General features: G+C 42.8%; 1 protein-coding gene across 1 annotated transcript in view; it reads left to right on the top strand.

The window, feature by feature from the left end:
- LOC146867278 (guanylin-like) overlaps positions 1–23,688 on the top strand; it is a 30,457-nt gene extending 6,769 nt beyond the window's left edge. Inside the window, exons 2-3 of the mRNA XM_085603944.1 lie at positions 19,383–19,671; positions 23,327–23,688. Coding sequence (XP_085460070.1) covers positions 19,383–19,671; positions 23,327–23,391 — 354 coding nt within the window. The 3' untranslated portion in view covers positions 23,392–23,688. The remainder of the gene's footprint in view (positions 1–19,382; positions 19,672–23,326) is intronic.
- Positions 23,689–24,196: the final 508 nt, after the last annotated feature.

Here is a 24,196-nt window from a genome sequence, read left to right as displayed (position 1 = left end):
AGCATCACTATTTAGTAGACCGAGCTACAGCCCTACCTCCGGAAACCCTTCTTCATATTAGAAGAATTGCCATCAAAACATTTCCTCTATTCCATTGATAGTGTTATGCTGAGCCAGATTTATAGAGAAACCCCTCCAGTTCTTGGGAGCTGATTAAATAACATTGGCATTGCTATCGGGAGATAAGAAATATTGCAAAGGTCATAGTCTAGTGAATCAAAGCATGTCTGAAAAGTAATCTCGCTAGCTCATTATATTGTAATTGCTGGCTGAGTTTTACGAAGGGCTATAAGGCTATTAGAACATGCCACTAGAGGGCAGAATGTTCTAACAAATAAAACCAAGCCTTCAGGGTGCGCGAGGGGATTGAAATCCCCTCAGGCTCCCTGAAGCCTTTGTTCACAGCCAGAGCTGTGAACAAAGAAACATCGGAATGTTGGAGCTCCGGGCTTATACCAGCCATTAAAAACCCGGAGCACTCCATTGTTTTCAATGGAGCTACCAACATTCCAATATTCTAATAAGTTATAGATGATACCAATTTTGACCACCCAAACACAACTTGGATTGACCTGTATATAGATCTCAGGGCCCACCAACATCACCTTCTACCAATGGTTAATAAGCTCATGTACCAACCAAACGGGTGACGTGCAAGTTAAAAAACTTAGACTGCATGAAACCATTTTAGGAAGACCTCCAGCCACACCCAAAAAACATTAAAACAAAATGACCTATCTACAATAAAGCACATCAACCATAAAGAGTTAGAGGACTAAAAATACAGTGATGGCAACAACTTATAACTCATCAACCAATCAAGACTTCCGTCTGCAATGCAACCCTTTAAACCTAGGCTCTGATGAAGGTGCAAGGGCAAATATGTAGTATGCATTTAATATAAATATGTAATGTTTGGTTCTCATGTGCACCACCAGTGTGGATACTAAATTATAAATCTGGTTATTCACTGCAATGATGTAGCAATAATGGGAAACCAAAGTTGTTTGCTATAAAGCAACTCCTGGCTTCTCTGGCAGGTCTCTCTGAGAGCCTGTCAGTGCAGCACAGGCTCTATGCTCAGCTGGAGCGCAAAGAGAACATCTTTGAGTGGGGAAGAGAAGGGAAAGCACAGAATGTGGTATGGATGCATGGCAAATGGCCAGATATTTTGTTTTTCATTAGGGACAGGGTGGAGAGGCCATGGGATGTATGGCTTCTCCATGACTTCTCTGCCAGTAAGTGGCAGTGGAAAGCAAAGGCAGAGGATTTTGTGGGGCATAAGTAACGTAAAATTAGTCAAAACTGAATGAAAGGGAAATTTCTCACATTGGAGTTCTGAATTTCATCATATACTACACAAGCTTCACTGTCTTTGTCTATTTGATACCACTTGGTGTTACACATTCTCATTATTCACTGTTACCCATTACTACTCTATGTGTTACATAACAACAGGATTACTACTGACAAGAAAGAAAGATAGAGAGAAAGATGTTGGTTCCTGTCCAGAAACAGTTCAACTTCAGCCCAAATTTGCAATATATTTAATAAATTCACTGTAAAGTAAGGTATCCACTAAGGCCTCCTTTTCCATCATTATTTTTCACTGAGGTAGAATGTTAAATTGCTTTTTGGATAAGGTAAGGAGAGATCAACACATTCCAGCATTTGACAAAATACAAAGAAAGCAAAATGTTCTGTTTTATGCCATGACCTGCTTGTTTAGTCTCGAAGGCTGAAGCTTTTAAACCACTGGTACATGATTTAGTAGTTTTCAGTAACCTCTCTGCATACATGTTATGTTATGTGTATTTGTAAAGCGTACTATCATCCACGAGGGTATCCTGGAGCTAAGCAGGTGTGGTTCCACCAGTTCCTGGGGTAGGTTAGTTAATTGAAAAGTCAGATCTTCTGCTTCTTGCAGAATTCAAGACGAGAGGAGACTCTGATGTGAAGTGATAGGCCACTCCACACTTTAAGTGTTCTGTAAGAGAATCCTCATCCTCCTGCTCTGGCTCTGTGTATGCATGGGATATGTGCGAGTAGGAGTCCAGCAGAGAAGAAGTGTTGGTGGTTGGTGGAAGGAGATGTGACTGTTCAGGTAGTTGGGGCCTACGTTGTGTAGTGCCTTGTATTTGCATCTTAGGGGTTGGAAACAAGTGTGCTTGTGTATCTGGAGCCAGTGCAACTCCCTGAGGTGTGGCGTCAAAGTGAGTTGTCTGTGGGAGGTTCCCCGCTGAGTCTGTCCGCCGAGTTCTGGATGGATTGTTGTCTTCTGGTGAGTTACTTGGTAATCCCAGCGTAGAGGATGTTCCTGTAGTCCAACTTGCTGGTGACTAGTGCATGAGTGACGTTAAATCTGTAGTTACTTGAGAGCTATTTAAAGATCTTCCTCAGCATCTTCAAGGTGCGTAAGCCTGATGCAGTGACGGCATTGACTTGTGCGGTCATATCCAGCTTGCTGTCAATGATGATTATGAGATTGCTGGTGTTGGTGCTGAGAGTGGGGTTGAGTTTGTCTGGCCACCAGCTAGAGTCCCATAACAAAGTGTTTTTGACAAAGGTAACTACTGCTGTCTTGTCAGTGTTTCAGACAGTTGGCTTTCTTCCAGTTAGTGATTTCGATCATTCTGGCGGTAAATTTGTTTATTGTGTTTTGGATCTTATACCAGAGGGAGAGCATGAGTTGTATGCAGGGGCATTGTGAACCCCCCACTTTGGCAGCTACAGTGGGGTGGCGATCTTTATGGGCCTCTTCTGCCTGCAACTCGGCAGACAGACGCTGATGATTAACGATGGAATACAGTGTCAATAGAAGAGCAAGCAGGAGCAGGTAAATAAGAAAGCTGGTCAACAGAAAAAGAAAAGACAGAAGGAATATTGGAAGGAAGGGTGAAATTAAGGAAGAATGGATGAATGAGTGGATGGAAGAATGAGTATGCGGATGAATGAGTTGTGAAATGAGTGAATAATAGCTGGATAGACAGGTGAAAGGATGACAAAGGGATGGGTGGATGGATGAGTGAATGAATGGATAGGTAGATGGACAGGTGAAAGAATGGCAGAGTAAATGGATGGATAGATAGACAAGTGAAAAGATGGCAGAGTAAACGGATGGATGGATGGATAGGTGGCTGGACAGATGAAAGGATGGCAGAAAAAAGGATGGATGAGTGGGTGAATAGATGGCAGAGTGGATGAATGGATGGCAGAGCTGATGAATTGATGGAAGGATGTCAGAGTGCAAAGATGGATGATGGATCGATTGCAGAGTGGATAGATAGAGGGCAGGACAGATAGATGGATGCTTGGTTGGATGGATGGCAGAGTGGATAGATGGATGGTTAGATGATGGATGAATGAGAAGTGGATTGGCAGATGGCAGAGTAAGTGGATTGATAGCTGGCAGAGTTGATTGATGAATGTCAGAGTGGGTGGATGCAGAGTCCAGAGGTGGATGGATGGTAGAGTGGAGGGATTGATGACAGAGTGGATGTATGGCAGAATGGATAGATGGCAGAGTGCAGAAATGGATGGATGGCAGAGTGTCTAGATGGATGGTTGAAAGAGTGGATGGAAGTGTGGAGAGCAGAGTGGATGGATGGATGAAAAGTAGATAGATGGGAGAATGGATGGTTCGATGGGTGGCACAATGGATGGATGAATGGCAGAGTGGACAAATGAAAGGCAGAGTGGAACAGTGAATGGGTGGGTAGATGAATGGATGAATGGCAGATTGGATGGCTGGATGGATGGCAGAGGTGATGGGTAGATGGCAGAGAGGCTAGATGGATGGCTTGTTAGTTGTATGGCAGAGTGGATGCCTGGTTGGATGGCAGAGTCGATGGAGGGATGGATGGCAGAGTGGATGGGTGGATGGATGGTGGAGTGGAGGGATGGATGGATGGTAGAGTAGATGTATGGATGTGTGTCAGAGTGGAGGGATGGATGGATGGCAGAGTGTCTGGATGGATGGTTCACAGAGTGGATGGAAGTGTGGAGAGCAGAGTGGATGGATGAATGGATCGATGGATGGATGGATGGATGGAGGGGAAAGTAGATAGATGGCAGAATGGATGGTTTGATTGGTGGTACTGTGGCTGGATGAATGGCAGAGAGGTCACATGGATGGCAGAGTGGAAGAGTGAATAGATAGATTGATGGTTGGATGAATTGCAAGGTTGGATGGATGGATGGCAGAGTATATAAACAGATGGCAGAGGATACATGGATGGCTGGTTGGATGGATGGCAAGGTGGATGAGTGGATGGATGGCAGAATAAATGGATGGATAGATGGCTGGATGGATGGATGACAGTGTGGATAGATGGCAGAGTCGACGGATGGATGGCAGAGTGGATGGATGGATGGGTGATGAATGGATGGAATGGTGAAAATTGGAATGATGTAGGAAAGAATGAATGAATGACAGAATGTAAATGTGAAATAGGGCTGTCAATGGTTGGACAGAAGGGTGAAAGAATGAATGGATAGGAGGGTGGTCAAGTGAAAAGGATGGAAGAGTAAAGGGATGGAAGATACAAGGAAGCTGTGCTAGGGAGGGTTCAGTTCACTTGCTTCGCTTGCTTGGTGGCATCAACAGTTTAGTGCAAAGTAGGGGCTATTTTAATTTAATTTTCTGGCTATTCTCTTGGCTGTATGTCATCAGTGTAGGAGAGGATGTTGATGTTGAGTGTGCGGTTTATTTGACCGGAGGGATCAGCTATGCATTGAAGACGTTGAAGCTGAGCAAATACTGTAAAATACAAAGGAAGCCCATTGTGCCATCAGCAGACCGCTTCTCATTGCATACATGCAGGGCCTGAATTACAACAAAGTATTACATTTGAACACATAGCAGTACTGCTATGATTGAGTGCAGAAGTAATACTTTTTGCAATATGCAACCATTGTCTGTAGAGCACACCAGCCACAGGTTTCTAAGGGTACCACTGACAATATTATGTGGATCTATACACGGTGACATTTCCACAGAGCGCAATTGCACACACAGTACAATGCCGCATTGGGGGAAGGCAGCCCGATTCCCATTGCACGTTTTTAGGTCTTGCCTGACCCAGCGCATGCGCTGGTCTGGCGAGACTTATTGAGAGGGCTCCAAAAAGTGCTACCAGGCCAGCCTAGAGCTACAGTGCATGTGCGCGGGCACGCGCGCCGCGCTTTACCGCGATTTACTTTCACTTTCGCGGCCGCACGGCCGCTTGGCATAGCCAATAGGTCTCGCTTTTGGGATCTTATAAGTATTTAGTTATGCAACTGTTGCATGGCTAAATACTTATAAGGTCCCTAAGGCGAGACCTATTGGCTATGACAATGCTTGTTTTTCTCCTTTTTTTTCATGTGGGAACAAGTTTTCCCATAAAGAAACTCCTTTACCTGCCCCTTTCTAAGTTGGGGATGTTCCATTCTTTCCATCCTCCAAATTATATATAGCCATTTGTTGTAGCATCTCTCCCATCATTTCGTGTGTACCTGGTAAGCATCAGCCCAGGCAGTTTCAGTTGTAAGTGTACATTTACGACTGAAGATGACTTTCTGAATCAGGCCACGAGTACAGGTACTAATTCTTTTTCTTTCCTGCCAGGGAATGCTCATTTTATTTTCCCCTATGTGAGAGATAGGCTCAGTTAAGGACACTGAAAGCTAATGCTTCTATCAAAAGAAAGACATACATCAAAAGCCAATGAGGTTTAATGAAGGAAACACGTGCAGGAGTGCATAATTGCTTCTAATACTTTGAAATAGTTCACTCGCTACGCCTGCTGTTAAATATCAGCTTTCTTTGAAAGTTGACATTCACTCCTTTTACAAGTGACGGTGCCCGTTAATTACAGCGTTACAGAGCACACGAGAAAGATGTGGTAAAAGGGCGCTAGCATCTTTCATTCTCTTCTGGCTCGCTGGTCATTCTTTTACGAAAGAGCATCACACATGCCAACAATACCATTTACCAGATGCCTTTAAGAGTAACTGGCTTTGATATTAAAGAGGCTCTTTAACGCCGTCTCACAAAGGCATTTTGGAGTACCTAAAGTACTATCACTTGGCGCCTTTTACATGCCCTTACCTGTCTATCTGAAGGGGCCCCAACACATCTAAATTAAAATAAAATAGGAATATTAATGCCCTCTTTGCAGTTTATTAATAGGGACTTGGATGTTAGTGAAATAATTCACAGAAGCAGATAAAAATAAGTAAATAAGTACCCTGTAGTAGTACTTCTCATACTTACAAATATTTTGTATAAATCCTCCCCTTAATGTGCTGCATGGGGCACATGTCCGCTCTTCGATTGTGGCCCCTGTATTCATTGGATAGCTCTGAGATCCGATCCCACACTGCAATATTGGCATGTTTCTGGAAATCAAGCCACCAAATGAGCAGTGGCACCAGGAAATACCACACATAAATGACACCCAGTGCCACCCTATGGTTCACCCCTTGTCTTATGCTTAGCTCCTTGACAGCTTACGATTTCCTGCTGAGTGGTTAGTGGAAGGACATGACGTAGATCCCTGTGTACTTTCTATTCCCGCCTTCCAGGCTTTGGGACTAGCAGAAGAGAGGGAAGAGCCAGGGGTCCTAAAAGTACAATCACAAAAAGAAAGTGTGCAATTCCGAAGGGATGGAAAGGGATATTTTTCCAGCTCATCATGCACTGTGGCCCTTGGACAACTTGTCTTGTTCAAAATATTATAATTATAGGCGATATGGTTGTATGGGTAGGCTAATACCCTAGAATCCTCAATACTTGATTCGTGAAGTTAAATTTGCTTCAATACAAGCGGTGGACCTTGTCTGATTAATTTTATTTTTGCATTTTGTAGTGCAACATGGCCCAAGGAGATTACATATGTACAAAGATAATTTGCAAACACAAAAGCAAAATTACAAAAATACAATTAAAACAAGAGGACAATGCAGAAAGTGAAGGTGGAAAGCCAGCACCAGATAAGCAGTAGCAATTAACTGTACAGTGCATAATTTAATTGCACATAAAAAGTTAATCTGTGAAGAGATAGTGAAGAGAGTCAATTGGGGAGACAGTAAAAGAACAAAAGCGCAAAAGCAAGAAAAATAAACTTCAAGGAGCAAACATCCTAAATCTAAAAGATCTAGTAAGACAAAGAGGAAAAAGTTGAGTGGGTAAGGAAGAAACAAATCTACTAAATAAGGGTGCAACAAAGGTGGGATATGTCAAGAAAAACAGGGGAAGAGGTTAGCGGGTAGTTGCAGGAATAGAGTCATGGAGTAAAGAAGGAGAACTAGAAAGAGAAAGCATATGGCCATGACAGTGTAGTTGTAGAACTGGCAGGTATCACAAGGCAATTAAAAGGATTCAGTATCAAAGTTTCTTTAAAAAACAAGTAGTTTAAGATCCTTCTTGAACATTGTTCGACAAACAGTGGAGCCGTGGAACAGTCTACTTCTTTTTCCCCACAATATTTTTTACTGCAAACTATGGTTGCTTGCCCCAGCGACTTTCTTTATGCGTTTGGCTGAAAATGTAACAAGCAGTGGCGGCTCGCCGAGGGAGTGCTGCGGGGCGTTGGGCGGGTGGGGGGTTAGTGGATTCTGACATATGACGGGCAGGAGTAAGGTAAGTAATTAAATAAATAAAACTATTTACCTTGCGCGTGCTGCATTTCCGAGTTGGCAATGCAGCACGCGCATGGTAAATAGTTTTATTTATTTAATTACTTACCTTACTCCTGTCCGTCGTATGTCAGACTCCAAAACCCCCCCACCCTGCCCCTCCCCCACCTCACCGCCCCACTGCACTCCCTCGGCGAGCCGCCACTGTGTAACAGCATATGTTGACAGGTCTAAAGTAAAGAACAGAACATAACAAAATAAAAAGCAACATGAGATAAAACGGTAAATACAAAAAAAACAGTCAAAACAGAGTGCAACACAACAGTCACATTAGAACACAGAAAGGAGCACAAATACAAAACAGCACAAAAAACAACAGAACACAGCACCAACAGAACAAAATGCCGCACAACAAATATGCACAAATATTTTTGTCATGCGTTCACACCTCCCGAATTCTGTTTCTAGAATATGGTTGGTAAGGTGTTTGCAGCACGCTCTACCTTAACCCCTCCCCTGCTCATGACGAAGCCATTCCGTCATGAGCCACGGTTGCCGTGTGCTCATGACAGAGTGGTTCCGTCATGCCGCGACCGTTGGCGGCCGCTCCGCCCACGCGGCGCTGTTTCCCCGCCTGTGCGGGGGGACAATGCAACTGGGCGGAGTCATGACGGAACCACTCCATCATGAGCACAGCTCAACGGTGGCTCATGACGGAGTGGCTCCGTCATGAGCACAGCGCCACCGCGCTGCCCCTCCACCCCCCCCAGCGCTGCGGCGGAATTCCCGCCGCAGCGAAGGGGTTAACTTACCACCAACTACAAGAAATGGCACAAGCCAGAATATTTTGTGATCTGGCCCTAATGTCCAATCTTGTGATGGATGACCTGTGGATCTCTCTCAAAAGGACCTTTGATTGTGTTTTCACTTGGACTAGAGTGACCTGCCAATACTGGCACGCTGGGTTTTCTTTTCTGTTTTAGGTTGATTATAATGATCGCTTGTTTCCAGAAAGGTGTTATTTGCTTTCAAGTGTGTGGGCTAGCGGATGAAACCAGCATGTTATTTGATGTTTCACATTTAATCAGTCCTTTAAAATGTCATGGCGCCATCAAAGAGAAGCCCATGCTGGGCAAAATAACCACTGTGTGAAGGGCAGAGACAATGAGACCCTGTCGGCCACCGTATCATGAAACTGGAAAGAATGTCAGTCTATAAAGGCTCTCCTAACACGTGTGCCATGGCTCACAAATGAATGTTAATAAATAAATGTTTAAGTGCATAAAATGTAGCCTTTTCACACTTTTTTTTTAATATGCTCCGGAAGCATAGCTGAACATTCTCTTGCCTTGCTTTTAGATGCAGGTCGAATTAAACTATATTTTCTGAAATCTAAGAGAGATGTTCGATTCGATATTTTTGCAGTTTGGTACAGGGCGCAGCTTTCAATACTTGGAGGGTCATTAGGATGGCGGGCGGACTTTGTCCACCCGCCATCCTGTCGTGAAATGGGACTGCCCGCCATTGGTGCGGGGGTCCCGTAGGTGAAATTAGGGTGCGCCCGCCACACTGGCGGGCGCATCCGGCATTCCGGACATTGTGGCAGGCGGTGCTCTCAGCACCGCCCGCCGCAATGCCAAGAAGGCATGTTGTGCACTTCCATGCGGTGCCTGCCATGTTGTGCATGAAACTGCAGGGGGGTACCATAGGTACCCCCCATGTGCACCCCCACCCCCCAGAATCCCTGGGGGCCCGCTACGGGCCCCCAATGTCAAACACCGCCTGCCTTTCCGTGGCGGCAACCCCACCATGGAACGGCAGGTCCCCGCATGCATCGTAATATGGATGGCGGTGTCTAAAAGACACCGCCACCATATAAAATGCTTTTCCGCCCGGTTGGCAATCGGGCGGAATGCCTACCGGCGGAAAACTGGCAGACGGTCTTCCCATCCGCCGGGGTCCCCCCCACCATGGTAAGGTGGCGGGGGAGAATTTGAAAGCGGCCGGTGACCCCCTTGGTCTGATGCCAGCAGACAGGGGCCCATTTCCTTTCCTAAATCATGACCTTTGGTACCCATAATATGGCACATATTTTGAACTCTCAAAAACAGAGGACTTCTTTGATCCTTTTGTTTCTTGAATGTGAGTATGTAAGAGGGTGTTCATTTTTGTTCAGCTTACTACGTTGGTGTCCACTGAGGTAGACACTGATTTCTCTTAAAGCAAGTGTTAATTGCATCACAGAATCTGTGAAACTCTGAGCCGATTGGCTGTTCACTGGATTGTGAAAGTAGCTTGTCTCATTCATTCAAGTGTTTGCACATGGGTTAAGATTCCTAAAAAAATTGGGAAATCTGCACTGTAGGTTTACCACTTCACATGGATGCAGATTTTGGAAATGTAAGACAGCGCAAGTGTTTGTAGCGGTAGCTTTGAAACCTTGCAATCCTCTAACCATCACTGGTTTTCAGGTCTGTTCTTGGAAATGGTATGCGTATTCTTTCTAAAATTCTTGCTAAGGGCTTTCTGCATTCACAACTGTGTACAGGAAATAATTGCACATGAGTAAATGTTTTTTTAAGAGTACAGTGCCATTTTACCCCCACATCCTCGTGCCCCTGTTTATTGGAGGAAAACATATTTCCTTTTGGAGATACCACTACCCCTACACGCTATCAAGACATTTTGTGGGTGGGTTCTACCTACTTCAAGAGGGAAATTATTTTTGCTTGTTCCTAACAGGAGTAAATCTCAAACAGTTTCCCGGGTGGGAATGGTTAAAGGAAACAGTTTGTGAATACCCATGTGTCTGCTCATACTGTTGAATGGTTCCTAAAAATCTATATTTGATCTGCGTGTTTAGACAACATAAACTAAGGGATTGGTGTCCAAACTGATTCCAGACACCCCCAGAGGATATGTTAGCCTTTAGACCAGCCAGCTCACAGTGCCACCTTAAGCCCCCCAACCTTACCAGGAGCAAAAAGGTTCTGGCAACTAAAGAACATGACAACCCTTGATCTTTCCGGGATCGTGGAAACGGTACAGTACTTTTCGCTCAGTCACTCGTGCTCACTTGTTCTCAGAGAAATAAACAGAATAAACAATGGGGACGTTTTCAATACGCATTTATTGAACCAGCGTCATTCTAGTAGAAAATTCATGTGCTGCGGCAACCATTAAGCAGAAAAACAGATATATACGATTGCGAGCACCAACAGAGTAAATAAAAGGTAGAACTCTACCATGGTGCTAAAACTGTGAATATATGCAAGCATATAGATACATGTCACTAATCAAGCATACTCCTAAGATGCTAACCCTATCTAAGTGTACCTAAATGTACCTAACATGCATGTAGGTGTAAAGCCAAGAATCCCCTAGGAAAGAGCCAACCCCATTAGCTGATGCGAGAGAATGAAGGACCCCGTCTTGGTCTGGAGTTGGACACCCCATAAGGGATGTTAGACAACTGCATGCAGGAGTTTTCTGCACGCAGGAATCTCAGCGTCTTGTGTCATCATGGAAGCTTCTCCTCTGGTTGCCCAGGGAAGATGTGTTTCTTTTATACCCAAAAAATACCCTCAGGGGTTCTATCTAGAAGTCTAATGGTTCTGTGGGCCTGTCATCCAAGGATGATGATAGCAGTGACTTTTGTACAGAGTTATGATACAGAAGATGGTAACCCTGCTGTGTATGACCTAGGTAGGGGAATCAGATATGATACTAGGAATCCTCATGCATAATTAATGAAGCCAGCTTTCTGAGAAAACCACACAACATTAATTCTGCACGTAATTAGGTAAATGGTCAGCGGCAAAGCCGCTATGTAGAGCAAGGAAGGACAAATGTAGGTAAAAGTCGTGCAGCTACCTAGGCCTATATTGGTGCACATCAGGGCTCATAACAATACTTGAAAGTAATGCCCACTCTCTTCCACTACTTGCAAGAAAATCTTTGAGTAAATCTATTTATGGGTGTAAAATCACTTTTTATGATTTCCAAAGGTGGGTTCACACTGGTAGAAATGACTACTTGCGCTTAGAAGCAAAACTTACAAGGGTAAATACCATTACTAACTATGCACTTGTGACTCCACAGATATGGCATACATCGCTAAAACAATCTACAACTAAAGTAAATAGTGTAAGAAAGGGCACCATGTTCATCAGAGTTAGTGTAATGCACATGAATTATTACAAGAACGTTTAAATAGCATTTTCTCTGGTAATTGTTCTTAGTGAGAAGAAAAAGCTCAATATTGCTAAATCCTGAGGTTGACCGGATGTCTGTAGCTGATACTGGCATAGGATACTTAATGTCCCAAGACCATCATGAGTAAATGTGATATTGAAAATAAGGGTAGTCATAAACCGCGTAATTTACTGTAGCGTAATGGAAATAAGAGTAGACATTACCTAACATGTAGTGCTGTTTTCTCAGCACAAAAGGCACCGTCATATCCAAAATGGACCCGAAGATGTATTATATGTTAAACAAAATAGTGCTAAATGCAACAGAACATGAACAGCAGCTGACAGCAGCTGCTCATGCTCACTAATTTAATTGATGCTCTGCTCCTGCTGAAAGATCATTTTGCTAATTTACTTATAATTACATTAAGAGGCGCAATCGCTTAGTTTTAGGTAATTTTGCCATAAAAGAGTAACATTTTTTAATTGACTCCAATTACTCTGGTGTAATTAAATTTCGCCAAGGTCTAATTGAAATCCATTTTAATTTTAAAATCGAATTGATTTAAGAACAGATCATTTTGAAAGCTAAGGTGTTCTGCAAGGAATATGAATCAAGTTCAGTAATTTACCCTCTTTTAAAGGCCAGCTAAATGTTTGGGTGGTGATGTTGAATGTGCCTACCCCTCTCTTAAAGGGATTTCCTCACACTGTCTGTTAAGGAAACTCAAAATTTGAGCAGATGACCTCTAATACGCCCGTAAGTGGCATTTTCCCTGCTTGCTTTCTGTAGCCATACCATCCTTGCTTCTCCACTGCATTTGGGATTCAACAGAATTCTAGACTTTAAGTTGTGGGCATTGTAAGCAGTGCTGTAGGTTGAAATACCAGTAGACATAGACCAGGCAGTCGCTAGAACCAAACAGTGGGAATATGAACAAGTAAGGACTATGCTCTCCTCAGATGCAACCCAGCGTGAATTGTCCTCTAAACCTCCTCTTTCCCGCTGTGGGACAGACAAGTTAAGTCTGATTGGTGAGTGTCACATTAGAAAGGGTGCTCAATCAGTTCTTGATGTTGGTGGGAACATTTTCAAATGCACACGCATGAAACACTGTCAACTTCCTTATCGATTAATTAGCGTGTATTTGTTCAGAGCTATACTGCTATACTTCCTGGTCTATTTTCTGCTTGCCATTTACATTTGTACAAGCCATGCTGGTGAATGGTGAAGTTCAGCAAGTAGGTCAGAAAATTGAACAGAGAAACCCCCTTGGGATTTGAGGACAACGACAACATTTGATCAAATTCCACCCCGATTAAAGAAATGTTACTGCTGGGCTGTAAACAGGGTGGAATATTCCCTAAGCCAGCCCCAGATGCGCTCTAATTATGAATCAAAATCTCTGACACAGTAGCCTTTGAGCTGTCTGTAACTACTTTGCCTCCATATCTACCATTAAATCGACCTAAGACTTTGTTAGTTTGATTCATGAATTTCGCCAAACCAGTCACCGAGTTCAGCCCTCCTGTCTCTAGAAGAAAATACATTTGCACCAGAAAAGAAAGGAGGAAAGGGAGACCTTCTCTCTCTCTTCTTCTCACAAGTTGAAACCAGTGAGATGTCTCCAGTGGACATTTAACACATTTTGTGCCATGACAATCAGGATCCAATCATCTGCATATGACTGCAAAAGTAATGGAGTGTCCACCACTCAGGGAACATGCACCCACACATATGTGAGCCATCTGTCCAATTCAATAAATAGGTGTAAAGGCAGGGCTCCAGCATGCACCCTTGATTAACTACTGCGGTGATCAGGAAAGCACTGGTCTGAGCACCATTCCATTGTTTAGCTCTCGTGTTTTGCTCTTTGAATAGAGCCAATTCTTAAAAACATCTAGACTGTTTACATTCGGATCTCTTGAAGGATCGCTGCAAGTTTATCCCTATTCATTTATTAAACGTCAACGTAAGTCAAGAAATGAGAAAAACAGAGACATTTTCAAAACCTTGTAACACTCTGCCCGAGATAGTATAATTCAAAGAGGCCACCTAGTGAGCAATTTCTACAACTCAATCAGACATTCTCAACGAAGGCGCTCTTATTGTTGGTGAGTGTTGATGATATGAGATTGGGCAAGAGGATAAGCAGTTTTCTTTTCACTGGATGACCCATAGAACACTGACAAATCGCTGACTACCCCGACTGGAATACAGCTTGTGCCCTGGGTATAAATGTTTTTGTCTTCAAAACATCTGGGGCCAAATTCATCTAAGCTGATGACAAAAACAGACCTATTTTAGATAGATATCAGCAAACTTAATGTTTGCTTCAGTAAATATTCCCAATACCATGAATGAGTCAACCAAGGCCATAGTTGGCAGTAATGGAGGGAAAGAGAAATAAAACAACACTTACAGGTGTCAGGTCCCGTCCCACTCGTGGTACGGAAACTTTGGCTATTCATTTAAGCAGTTTAATGTGTAGTAAGCAGTTCCGAAAGACTCTGCTGGGCCCAGACTTGGAAGACTGTCACATCTTCAACCAAAGTTTATCCCTCCATTGCCAGTTTATGACTTTAGTGAAAATCTTATACTTTGAGCGATGCACCCTCTTGACCCTATTGCTACTTCTATATATAATATTCTCAGTCAACATCGAATTAGCAATCCCACTATCCATCCTCCATTATTACCATCAGCTGAGGTGATGTTCTCAGAAAACGTGTGCAGCAGATCATTCACCATTTTGAGTTGGTCAACATGATTTACAAGACAAGTGCAAAGTGGTGAAGAGTAGAGAAGTCTTGGAATGCTGGGTGTGAGGTCATCATGAGCTAAGACTGTGAGTTTATATGAGGATGTCCTGAGACTCCTTACAACAAAGATGATTTCTGCTTGCTCAGCACAATAGGATGGTCTGTGTAAAGTACTCTAGCTCTGTGCATGTGAAGAAGCACTCTAGAAAACAGTTAAACAAATAAGTAAATCGAATTTAAATGATTCAAAGGTAGGGTATCTGTGTTTGCCCAACCAGTTGAATTTCATGTGGAGATAACATCTAAAACTGATTTATGGTCTTTGTGTGTCTGAGGGTTGAAGGTCATAGAATATTGATTGATGGTGTTGCATACATTTGGATGTTTTTATATTTAGGCCCTCATTACGATGTCAACACCATTGCAGAATGGGGACAGACTGACCTCCAGTTGGCAGTCCTGACCGCATTATTAAGATGCAATCGCAACTCCCAGTTCTCTATGGGAGCATGTGCTGTGGCCATAAACCGTCTGTAGCACAAGCTCCCATAGAGAAATGTGTGTTTTTGTTCATAGCTGCACCACGTGGCAAGCACCTGAAGGTGCCTGCCATGCGGTGCATGGATGTGCCCCATGCATCCAGCCAGAGGCCGCTGTGGCGAGGGTCCCCCATAGGGGCCCCAAAGTCACTTTTTCTGACCGGCTTTTCATGTCGGAAAACCCGGCATGAAAAGCCTGTCGGAAACTGAAATCATAATCCCCATGGTGAAAACTCCGTATATAGGGGATTATGAACGAACTCTGACTGGCCAAGGGGCTCCTTGAGCCTGTCGGAAGCCATTCGGTCTGACCGGCTGGTTTCAAATCCAACAGCCTTCATCGTAACAAGGCTATCGGATTTGAAACCAACGATGTAAGTCGGAAAGCCTTCGACCTGTGCTTGGAGGCTTTGTGCCTTACATCATAATGAGGGCCTAAATGTGTGTTCTGAGTATGCTACACCTAGAACCTCAAGGTGTACCTCATTATCAAAGCCCAAAGCTGACTAAACGAAGGAGGGGTTGCTTTTGATCCCAAACAGAGTGGATGCGATATAAACATTTGGAATGGGCTTTCCTTTTGGAATGAGGTCAAGGCGGATTTGCATATAGTGTGTCTGATTCTTCAATGAAAGGGCAGCTAAAATGGTGTAAGTCGAGTATAACCAAGATGAGTTCCCAGCGCTTAAAATGCAGTTACGAAAAAAAAAATTACATAGCGTTTTGGGTCACTTTGATATTTTAAAGCTTCATTCATGCTTACAAGGAATATCTGTGCCTCAATTCAATTTTGAATGTGTATCTCCTGCACTACTGCATTTAGCGTTTCCTTAAATTTGATCAATATAAAAAGGGCAGTCACAATTTCTGAGTGTCTGCTACCCTTTTTTATTTCCTGGGGATGGCCTTGATTTTCCATACACTGATTTTAAGTTGGAAAAAATCGGTTAGACTACCCTTAGGAAGACATACGTATTTTAAAAAAAGTATCAATACAAGTATTTTCACCACCCATAGCCCTTGTCATTGCTGCCAAAATAACTACTAACCATCTCTCTCGCATGTAAATGCAACGGTTCAGATTATTCCAGGTCCCCAAAGCTAAAGGAATGGCTGGGGAGGCAGGTATTAGCAATTCTTTAATGTATATTTGAAGTAACTGAGTCCACACTGGGTAGATGTAGTTCAAGATGTTTATTGGAAGATATGTAGATTAAGTGGAACAGCCCCACCAGGAGCAGCCAGCATGCTGCTCAGCCCAATCTCAACTGTGGGATAAGCAACACAGACTCCCAATATTCTCATGCGCATCATCACTGCAGCTTTCCACAGGCTGGGCAGATGGTGGAGAAAGCATGTAAATAACATGGACAAGATGCTAGGATACTACAATATTGTTTTCCGAAACAACTGTTATACAGCTCATCTCCAAATTACATGAGCAGCGCCACCTTGTGGCAGACTGCCCTAAGTGTGGTGTTGACAATTAGGTGCCGTGCCGAGCACCAGAAACCAATTAAGTGCCGGTGCTCAGCACCGGAAAGCACTGGTTCAACTTAAGCACTTTGCTTCCAGGCTCCCTGCCTCTCACAATGACATTTAAAACAGCAATATGTGACCGATGGAAATAATCTACTAGTTTTTTAGGGGTAGGTTGATAGAGCAAAGCCAAATATATTTACCTCAAGGAGAAAGGTAGTGTGATTGGCATGACTGCGCTGATAATTGCTGCAGAATTGTGAAAGGGGTTCCAGTGAAAGATCCCTCACATCAGCAATGATATAGCTACATAAACTGCAGCTGTGTGTGGCTGCTGGAGGGTAAAGGTAGAGTGTGACAGCTCAGATGCAGGCAAGTGTCTGGCGGTTTGTATCCAGTTTAGGCTACCAAAAAAAGAGAGCTGCCCAGGAGGACCGTAAAGGAGGACACCGCAATTACCCAACAGGGTAGTGCCCTGATATGGTGTGATGACGCGTAGCTGTTTGCGTGCTCAAAGGATTAGATGCCCCGAGGTTAGGAATTGCCTGCGAAATGACAAACGCGCCGAAGTGAGATGACATACTGCTTCAACTTGATAAACAAGAATACACTGAGCTTTCAATTGCTGACTATAGTTTACCAGATGTACTCATAGGGGCAGATTTATGTTGCCTGGCGCATCTCTGCAAATCAGCAGGAATGCGCCAGGAAAGATGCGACACGCAATTTTACCCTTGCGCCACCCATGATGCACCGCATTTACAATGCGGCGCATCATGGCGCAGGAATAAACAGATGCGTGTTGCATGTGGGGCGTAAAGTTGGCGCAGTGCTGGAGTAGTGTTGCGTGCGACACACAACTCCAGCACTCTTCCAACTTGCCCTATCTGTAACGTGGTGCGTCAAGCCTTACGCCTGCTTCAAGCAGGGGTAGGGTTTTGACGCAACAGCGTTGGAAAAGTGACTCAGTGAAATCTTGTAGATTTCACTGAGTCACTTTTCAGGGGTGTTCCTGCGACAGAACGCCCCCCCGCGTAGGTTTCATGTGGCGCAGGGCTTTACACCGTGACGCATCTCCATAGATGCGTCACAATGTAAATAGGGCGCAACGTGGCGCAGGATTTACGCCGCCGCTGTGTCACAAAAGTGACGCAACGGCGGCGTAAAGGTGGCGCAAGTCCAACATAAATCTGCCCCCAAGTGTTTTGCAATTCAAAGAAAACCGCTGACGTGCCCAAGTCAGACAAATGGTTTGTCATTTTGATGTCAATAACTAAGGGACATATTTATGAGCTTTGTGGCACAGGGCAGCGTAGCAAGTCACCTTGGTGCTCTGCCATGCATCACAGGGAAAGGGCAGGAATGTACCATATTTATCCAATACGGCGCATTCCTGTCCTATTCCCTTACACTGGCGCCATTTTGGGAGCCTAGCACCAACGCAGCCATGGTGCAAGCGTGCATGTGTTGTAGGCAGGATTGTTTTTGTGCAGAAAGGGACACCTTCCTGCACACTAAAAAATTTGAGAGGCTATTTCCCCTTTCTATGGGGCATATTATCAAGCACAGCGTTAAAATTATCGCCGCTTTAGTGGCAGAAAACTGCCGCTAAAGCGGCGATAATGGGCTTGATAATATGGAGCAGAGAATTCCCATAGAAGCCCATGTTGACACCAGAACATGGGCTTGTATGGGAATTCTCAAGGGCATATTATCAAGCCCATTATTGCCGCTTTAGCGGCAGTTTTCTGCCGCTAAAGCGGCGATAATTTTAACGCCGTTTCTTGATAATATGCCTCTGTATGTGCTCCAGAATGCAGCACACATAGAAAAGGGAAACAATGAGGAAAAATATAGACATTTCTTCTTGTAACACCTCTCTTGAGAAGGCATATCTTTTTGGCACATTCCCAGGTTTACATGGTCTTGAAAATCTGGGAATGCGTCAAACACCATAGGAATTATGTGGGAACACTATCGCAACTCCCATAGAATGCCTACCCATAGCAGAGTAACATAGTGCAGCGATTTGTGCTGCTTTGCGTTAATCCATATTTTTGGAGACACTCATAGTCATGCAAAGTGGCTTTGCGTGGCTGCAAAAACATGACTTAACATTTGCGTCGCTCTTGAACCACGTTCCGTGGTGCAAGAGCAATGCAAACCGGGTCATATATATGGCCCTTTGTAGCTAAAATGACCATCTTAATGAAGGCTGGTCAAAAAAGATATCCCACACTTTGATTAGGATTGCACTAAAAATATTTTTTTTAAATGTTATCAAATTAACTGTTTTTCCATAGCGTTGTTGTTTTGACCAGTCATATAATATTTTTAAATTGAGAAAATGACAAACCAATTTTTTTTTGCATGCAACCTGATTTTGTCATTAATAACTGCTTATACATAGTTAGAATTCTTTAATATTTTCAAGGTATTTGGTGCGAATTGCTAAGAAACAGGATGTGGCCTTTCAAACAATTCTGATACAAAGCCACCACCATTCTTTTGCAAGAGATGCAGGTTGTTTAATGGGATATGTAATGTAATCAAGCAAAAAAATGGAAATCAATGAGATGTGTGTGGATTTTCGTGAGACATTTTCGTTGTCTAATATTGTATTAAATCATCAGCTACATAAAGTAGTTGGGTAAGAAATTTGGTTCCACATCTTAAACACCATCGAATATTGAAGTACAACAAATTGGTCGCTCAATCAGTTTAGACAGAACAACTCGTTTTAGCAAGTAATGTTTCACATTAATGTGCATTTGATTCCCCCATCCAGGATGGTGACCTCACATTCCCACTTGAGTCAGTAAAAAAGCTGAAAGAACTCCTCCTAGAGGCGCAGAAGGGATCCTTGGATGAAACAGAAGAGCACCAACCCCGTGCAGATAAAACTGAAGGACACATCAATCCACTGGACAAGGCTGAGTTGGCAGAAAAACCCAGAGAAGAGAGAGCTGCAGGGGTGGAAGTGGATTTTGTAAAGGTCTGCAATCATCCTGACTTACCAAAGGAGTTCATCCTCCTCTGCAAGAAAGGGGATGCACACGCTGTCATGGACAGGCTGAGTACGTTGGCTCTTATAAGATATATACTCCTTTTTATTTGCTTACTTTCCTTTCCTTATACCCAAACCTCTCCGTTGCCATTCACATCATGCAAATTATGTTATCAAGCTGTCATTTGTAGGTCTGATCCTATATAGCTTTTCTTACCGAGCAGCACCACCTCAGAGGGCAGGGATGAACAGATGCCATGAACTGGCGGCCCAGAGTAGTGATAATGTTTTAAGGATGCCACAATTTATAAACCGTCACTGTTACTATGACGTAGAATCCAAAATTCTTCTCAATTTTTCAAGTCTTCCTATATGTTTTACACTTACCTTCTAATACTCATGGTTTTATTAGCTATGTAACAATATGTAAGCTTTTGTAGATTACACATACACTCTCATTGTGTACCCCATCGAAAACTTCCTAAGTAATAACCTTTGGTTGAGTTTTTGAGATGTCCCCCACTGTTGGTCCCCAACAGCAGCGGACGACACAGGAAATGCGGTGGGGCGGGCGGGGCGGGAGGGGGGCAGTCGACCGATGACGGAATAGATATAATTTAATAAATAATACCTATTCTGTCGTCTATCGGCTTCCCACCCTGCCACACCCTACCCCTCCCCACCTCGCTTACCTGTGCTGGTTGCCGCTGCTCCCCATCTCATCAAGCTTCTCTTGGTCTTTGGATTGCATCATCTAGGATACAGGCAGCTTTAGTAATGACGACATAGTGCAGGCACGTCTTTTAACAATTACATTTGTGAGTTTTATATTACTAGAAAGATATCTCTTATTTTTTTTTAATGAACTACACATTGGAGAAGAAACAATTTAATTTATAAGATTCAAACTTCTGTAGAAGAACAGCAGTTTCACTTTTTCAAGATGGCACTATAAAACTACAAAGGTATGGCCAAATAATGGAAAACCAGTTTGTAATAATAAGGGAGAATGGGAAAGAATTCTAATCAATGAGTAGCAACTGAATTGTTCAAATCAAAATCAAAAATGACTTTATTCGATTGCTTTATAAGACAATCATAAAAGTACATAATAACAGAAAAAACATTTGAAAGTTGTAAAGGTTTAAAAGTATATACACGATTAAAAATCATCATTCTTAAAAAGCTTATTATAGTCCATGATTACAATACAATTGTTTTCCTGTGGCTAAGTACTTTCTTTAAAAATACATATCCTCCAGGCCCTGTGACTATCGTCCAAGAACTGCAGTGCGAGAAAGGCTGGCCGACAATGTCTCTGACCCAACTCCCTCATAATCAGGACAAGCCAAACTTTCCTCAAATTACTGTAAAAACTGCAGAATAGAAAAACATGCATAGTTGATTGCTCTGAACAATTATTGCACGGACACGGGCCTAAGGTTTGTGACCAATCGTTCATACATGGGAAACTCACGAGCCTGTGAACAATGTTACATCTAAAACGAGTTAATAATAATCTATCATAGCCACCGGGTACAAATAATAAATACGACTGAATGTTAAAAGAAGATAAAATCAATTGATTGTGTTAAACAGAAGGTTTTGTACTCTCAGTGACCAGTCTTATAGTGTCCAGAAGAATCAGACCCTGTTTTTTTAGTTCCTTTCTTGTAATCGACTGCATTGTACCCGGAGACTTGTAGTACTCTGGATGGCCAAGATCAGACATGAAATTTTTAATATACTTCAGCCACAGAATCAGCACCGTTCCTTCGAGTTTCATGCTGTCAGTTAAAATATCCTGATTTAGCTTAGTCTCCGGTTTGGACCATATTCTGTGCCATAAAAGGATTGGCTCCATTTTTATCAGGTCTGAGATAAATGGGAGACCCAGCTCTGCATGGCAAACATATGCTGATGTACTACTAGGGACGGCTAAAATATATCTCAGGAAAATATTTCCCACTCTCTGGAGTGACTGCGTATCTACAAAGCCCCAAACCGCCGCTTCGTACATGGCTGCGGAGACACACTTCACTTTATAAATCTGCAATAACTCCCGGGGGGGGGCTCCTCCCCAATTTTTTTGCGAAATTGGCGAGTGAACTGAATTGTTCAATATATATATTTCCACAAGGACTGTATTTATCCAATTGCTTTTCATGTGAATTTTCAATTTTCTAGTGGTCCACAGATTAAGATTTTGGATTTTCTCAGATTCAATAATAATTTGCTACTCTCTAGATAATGAGCAAATGGCTCAATTCTCCTTTGGTGTCTGATAGGGAACCACAAAATAGGACAGATTCATTAGTGTACCTTGGTGCTAAAACCTTTTCCCATCACAATCTTGGATTAGTCTAAATTTCTAGATGATGAATCTACTCAGACACTAGAAAAAGGGTACTTTACTAACACTCACAATCATGTAGCTCGGATTGCTGGATCAATGCTGGATTTCCATCATAAACACTGTTTAAGTATACACGTTTCTTTTAGAATCATTAAATGAAAGCTTTTCTTAGGTGCACATTCTGAAAATCTGGCGGTGATACAGCCATCTTGTAGCACTGTTAGATTTCCCTGATCCAGGTTGTGTGAGGAGACCGATCCATACTAGATTATTGGGATAAACTGCTGTGCATGTATGTAAATTGGAGAATTGCAATACCAGGGGTAGCCTGACCATTTGGTAATGATTGATCACCCATGGACCCCTGTTGCACAAATGTCTGATTGGAAAAATGTTAAAACGTAGCTCTGGGTCTAAATGCCTATTTTCCTTGAATCTAGCTTGGCTCAACCAGGGAACCATACAAACATGCACTGTCCCGCAGCACTGTCGCCCCTAAAATAATTAATTCCCACGAACATGACATTTTAGTTGCCTGCTACCAAAACGTCCAGTTTTTTATGAACTGTGGACCTCATTTATGAAAACTGTCGCATCGCTGCGATAAAACAGCAGTGATGCAACAGTTTTGAGTGTGCCCTACTTGCGACACGATCGATGCGCTGTATTTAACGTACAGCGCTCAATGTCGCAAGGAATGACAGATACATTAGGAATCCTGTCGTATCTGTCAGCGCAAAAGTCACGCATTGTTGGAGCTGTGTCGCAAGCATGATGCAACTCCAGCAATGCTTGAGGTTGGCCTATTCCCATTGCACTGCGTCACCCTTACGCCTGCCATGAGGCAGGTGTAAGGTTTTGACACAGTGGAGTCCTAGTAGTGTCACAGTGAAATGCAACACTTCTAAGACCCTTTTTTACGTGGGAACGCCCACCCTGCATACATTATACCTGACGCAGGAATAATGTGGCACACAGCTTTACAAGGTGACACATCTGCCTAGATAATTCATCTTGCAAATATGGCTCATTGTTTACGCCGCCGCTGCATCACGAAAAGTGATGCAACTGGGTCGCAAAAGTGTTGCAAGGCCTTCATAAATAAGGCCCTGTTTTTCCAGGATTGCCTTATTTTATCGTTAATATTGCTCACTTGGGCCTCGATCATGAGCGTGACAGTCAATTCTAAAATGTGTGGTACCTCCTGCAAGAGCGCAAGTGAAACTTGCTATATTTACAGGCGGAAAATGTTTGCGAACTCCACTTGTCGTGCCTCAGGACTTTTAAAAGCTACCATTTATCGCACATACTGATACTGATCATGACCTTATACATTGTTCCTAATGCTTTTTCTTTTTTCTAACATCAGTGCTTGCCATCAGAAATGCAGATGTTTGTGAAGTCTGTGCCAGTGCTGCTTGTGCAGGTTGCTGAAGATGATGGCTTCGAAAAAGATGGAACTTTACTCCGAAAATCTATTTACTTTATGACATCATGCTTACAGCGCTAAAATTGCTGGACTTCAAAGCGAAGCATACATGTTGAGGCATGTTTTGAGCAATGACTTATTACTGGTCACTATTTTTACTCACTTATTTCTGCTTTTCATAAAAGGAGAACCATGTTTATTATGTTATTACATTCACTTTCTTATTCGGTGTACTTGTACATCTCTTTTTGCACCTGAAATGTAATTTTGAATAATAAAAGAATGAAACCTGCCTAGCCAAACATTGGGATTTGCGTTTTGATTTACAAGATATATTTCAAGTGCCAAAGTAAATTTGCCTATAATGTTTATTCAAGTTCTTCACAAAGCAAAAAGTTATGCATTACGGACTGTTAACGGACCTCCTTCAGATACGGGTCGATTAGACAGAAACACATGAATTGTAAAGGTCACTCAATAGTAAAGGATAATGGCTGCTTTTAAGTTATTAGCATTATTAGAATTTATAAATAAAAGTGAAAATTGAGTCAAAAGTGGTTTTATTGACGCTGTCTTATGCAGTGAAGACCACTGAAAGACGTATGCAGGAGTAGTGTCATGATGAGTTACAGGTTTGTTGGCAGACGTTAGTATGCCTTTAAAGTGAGGAACTTGGCAGGAATGACAAATGCACATTGCTGGACTGAAAAAGGAGAAACAGTTAGGATTGTAGAACTGCCACACATAAAATCTGATTGTAGAATGCAGAAGGAAAAGAAGATATCAAATTCATTTGTACTTCCTGAACAG

Source organism: Triturus cristatus, chromosome 1_2 (genome assembly GCF_964204655.1).
Source record: "Triturus cristatus chromosome 1_2, aTriCri1.1, whole genome shotgun sequence".
NCBI classification, from domain to species: domain Eukaryota; kingdom Metazoa; phylum Chordata; class Amphibia; order Caudata; family Salamandridae; genus Triturus; species Triturus cristatus.
This window is presented reverse-complemented; position numbering and strand designations above follow the sequence as displayed.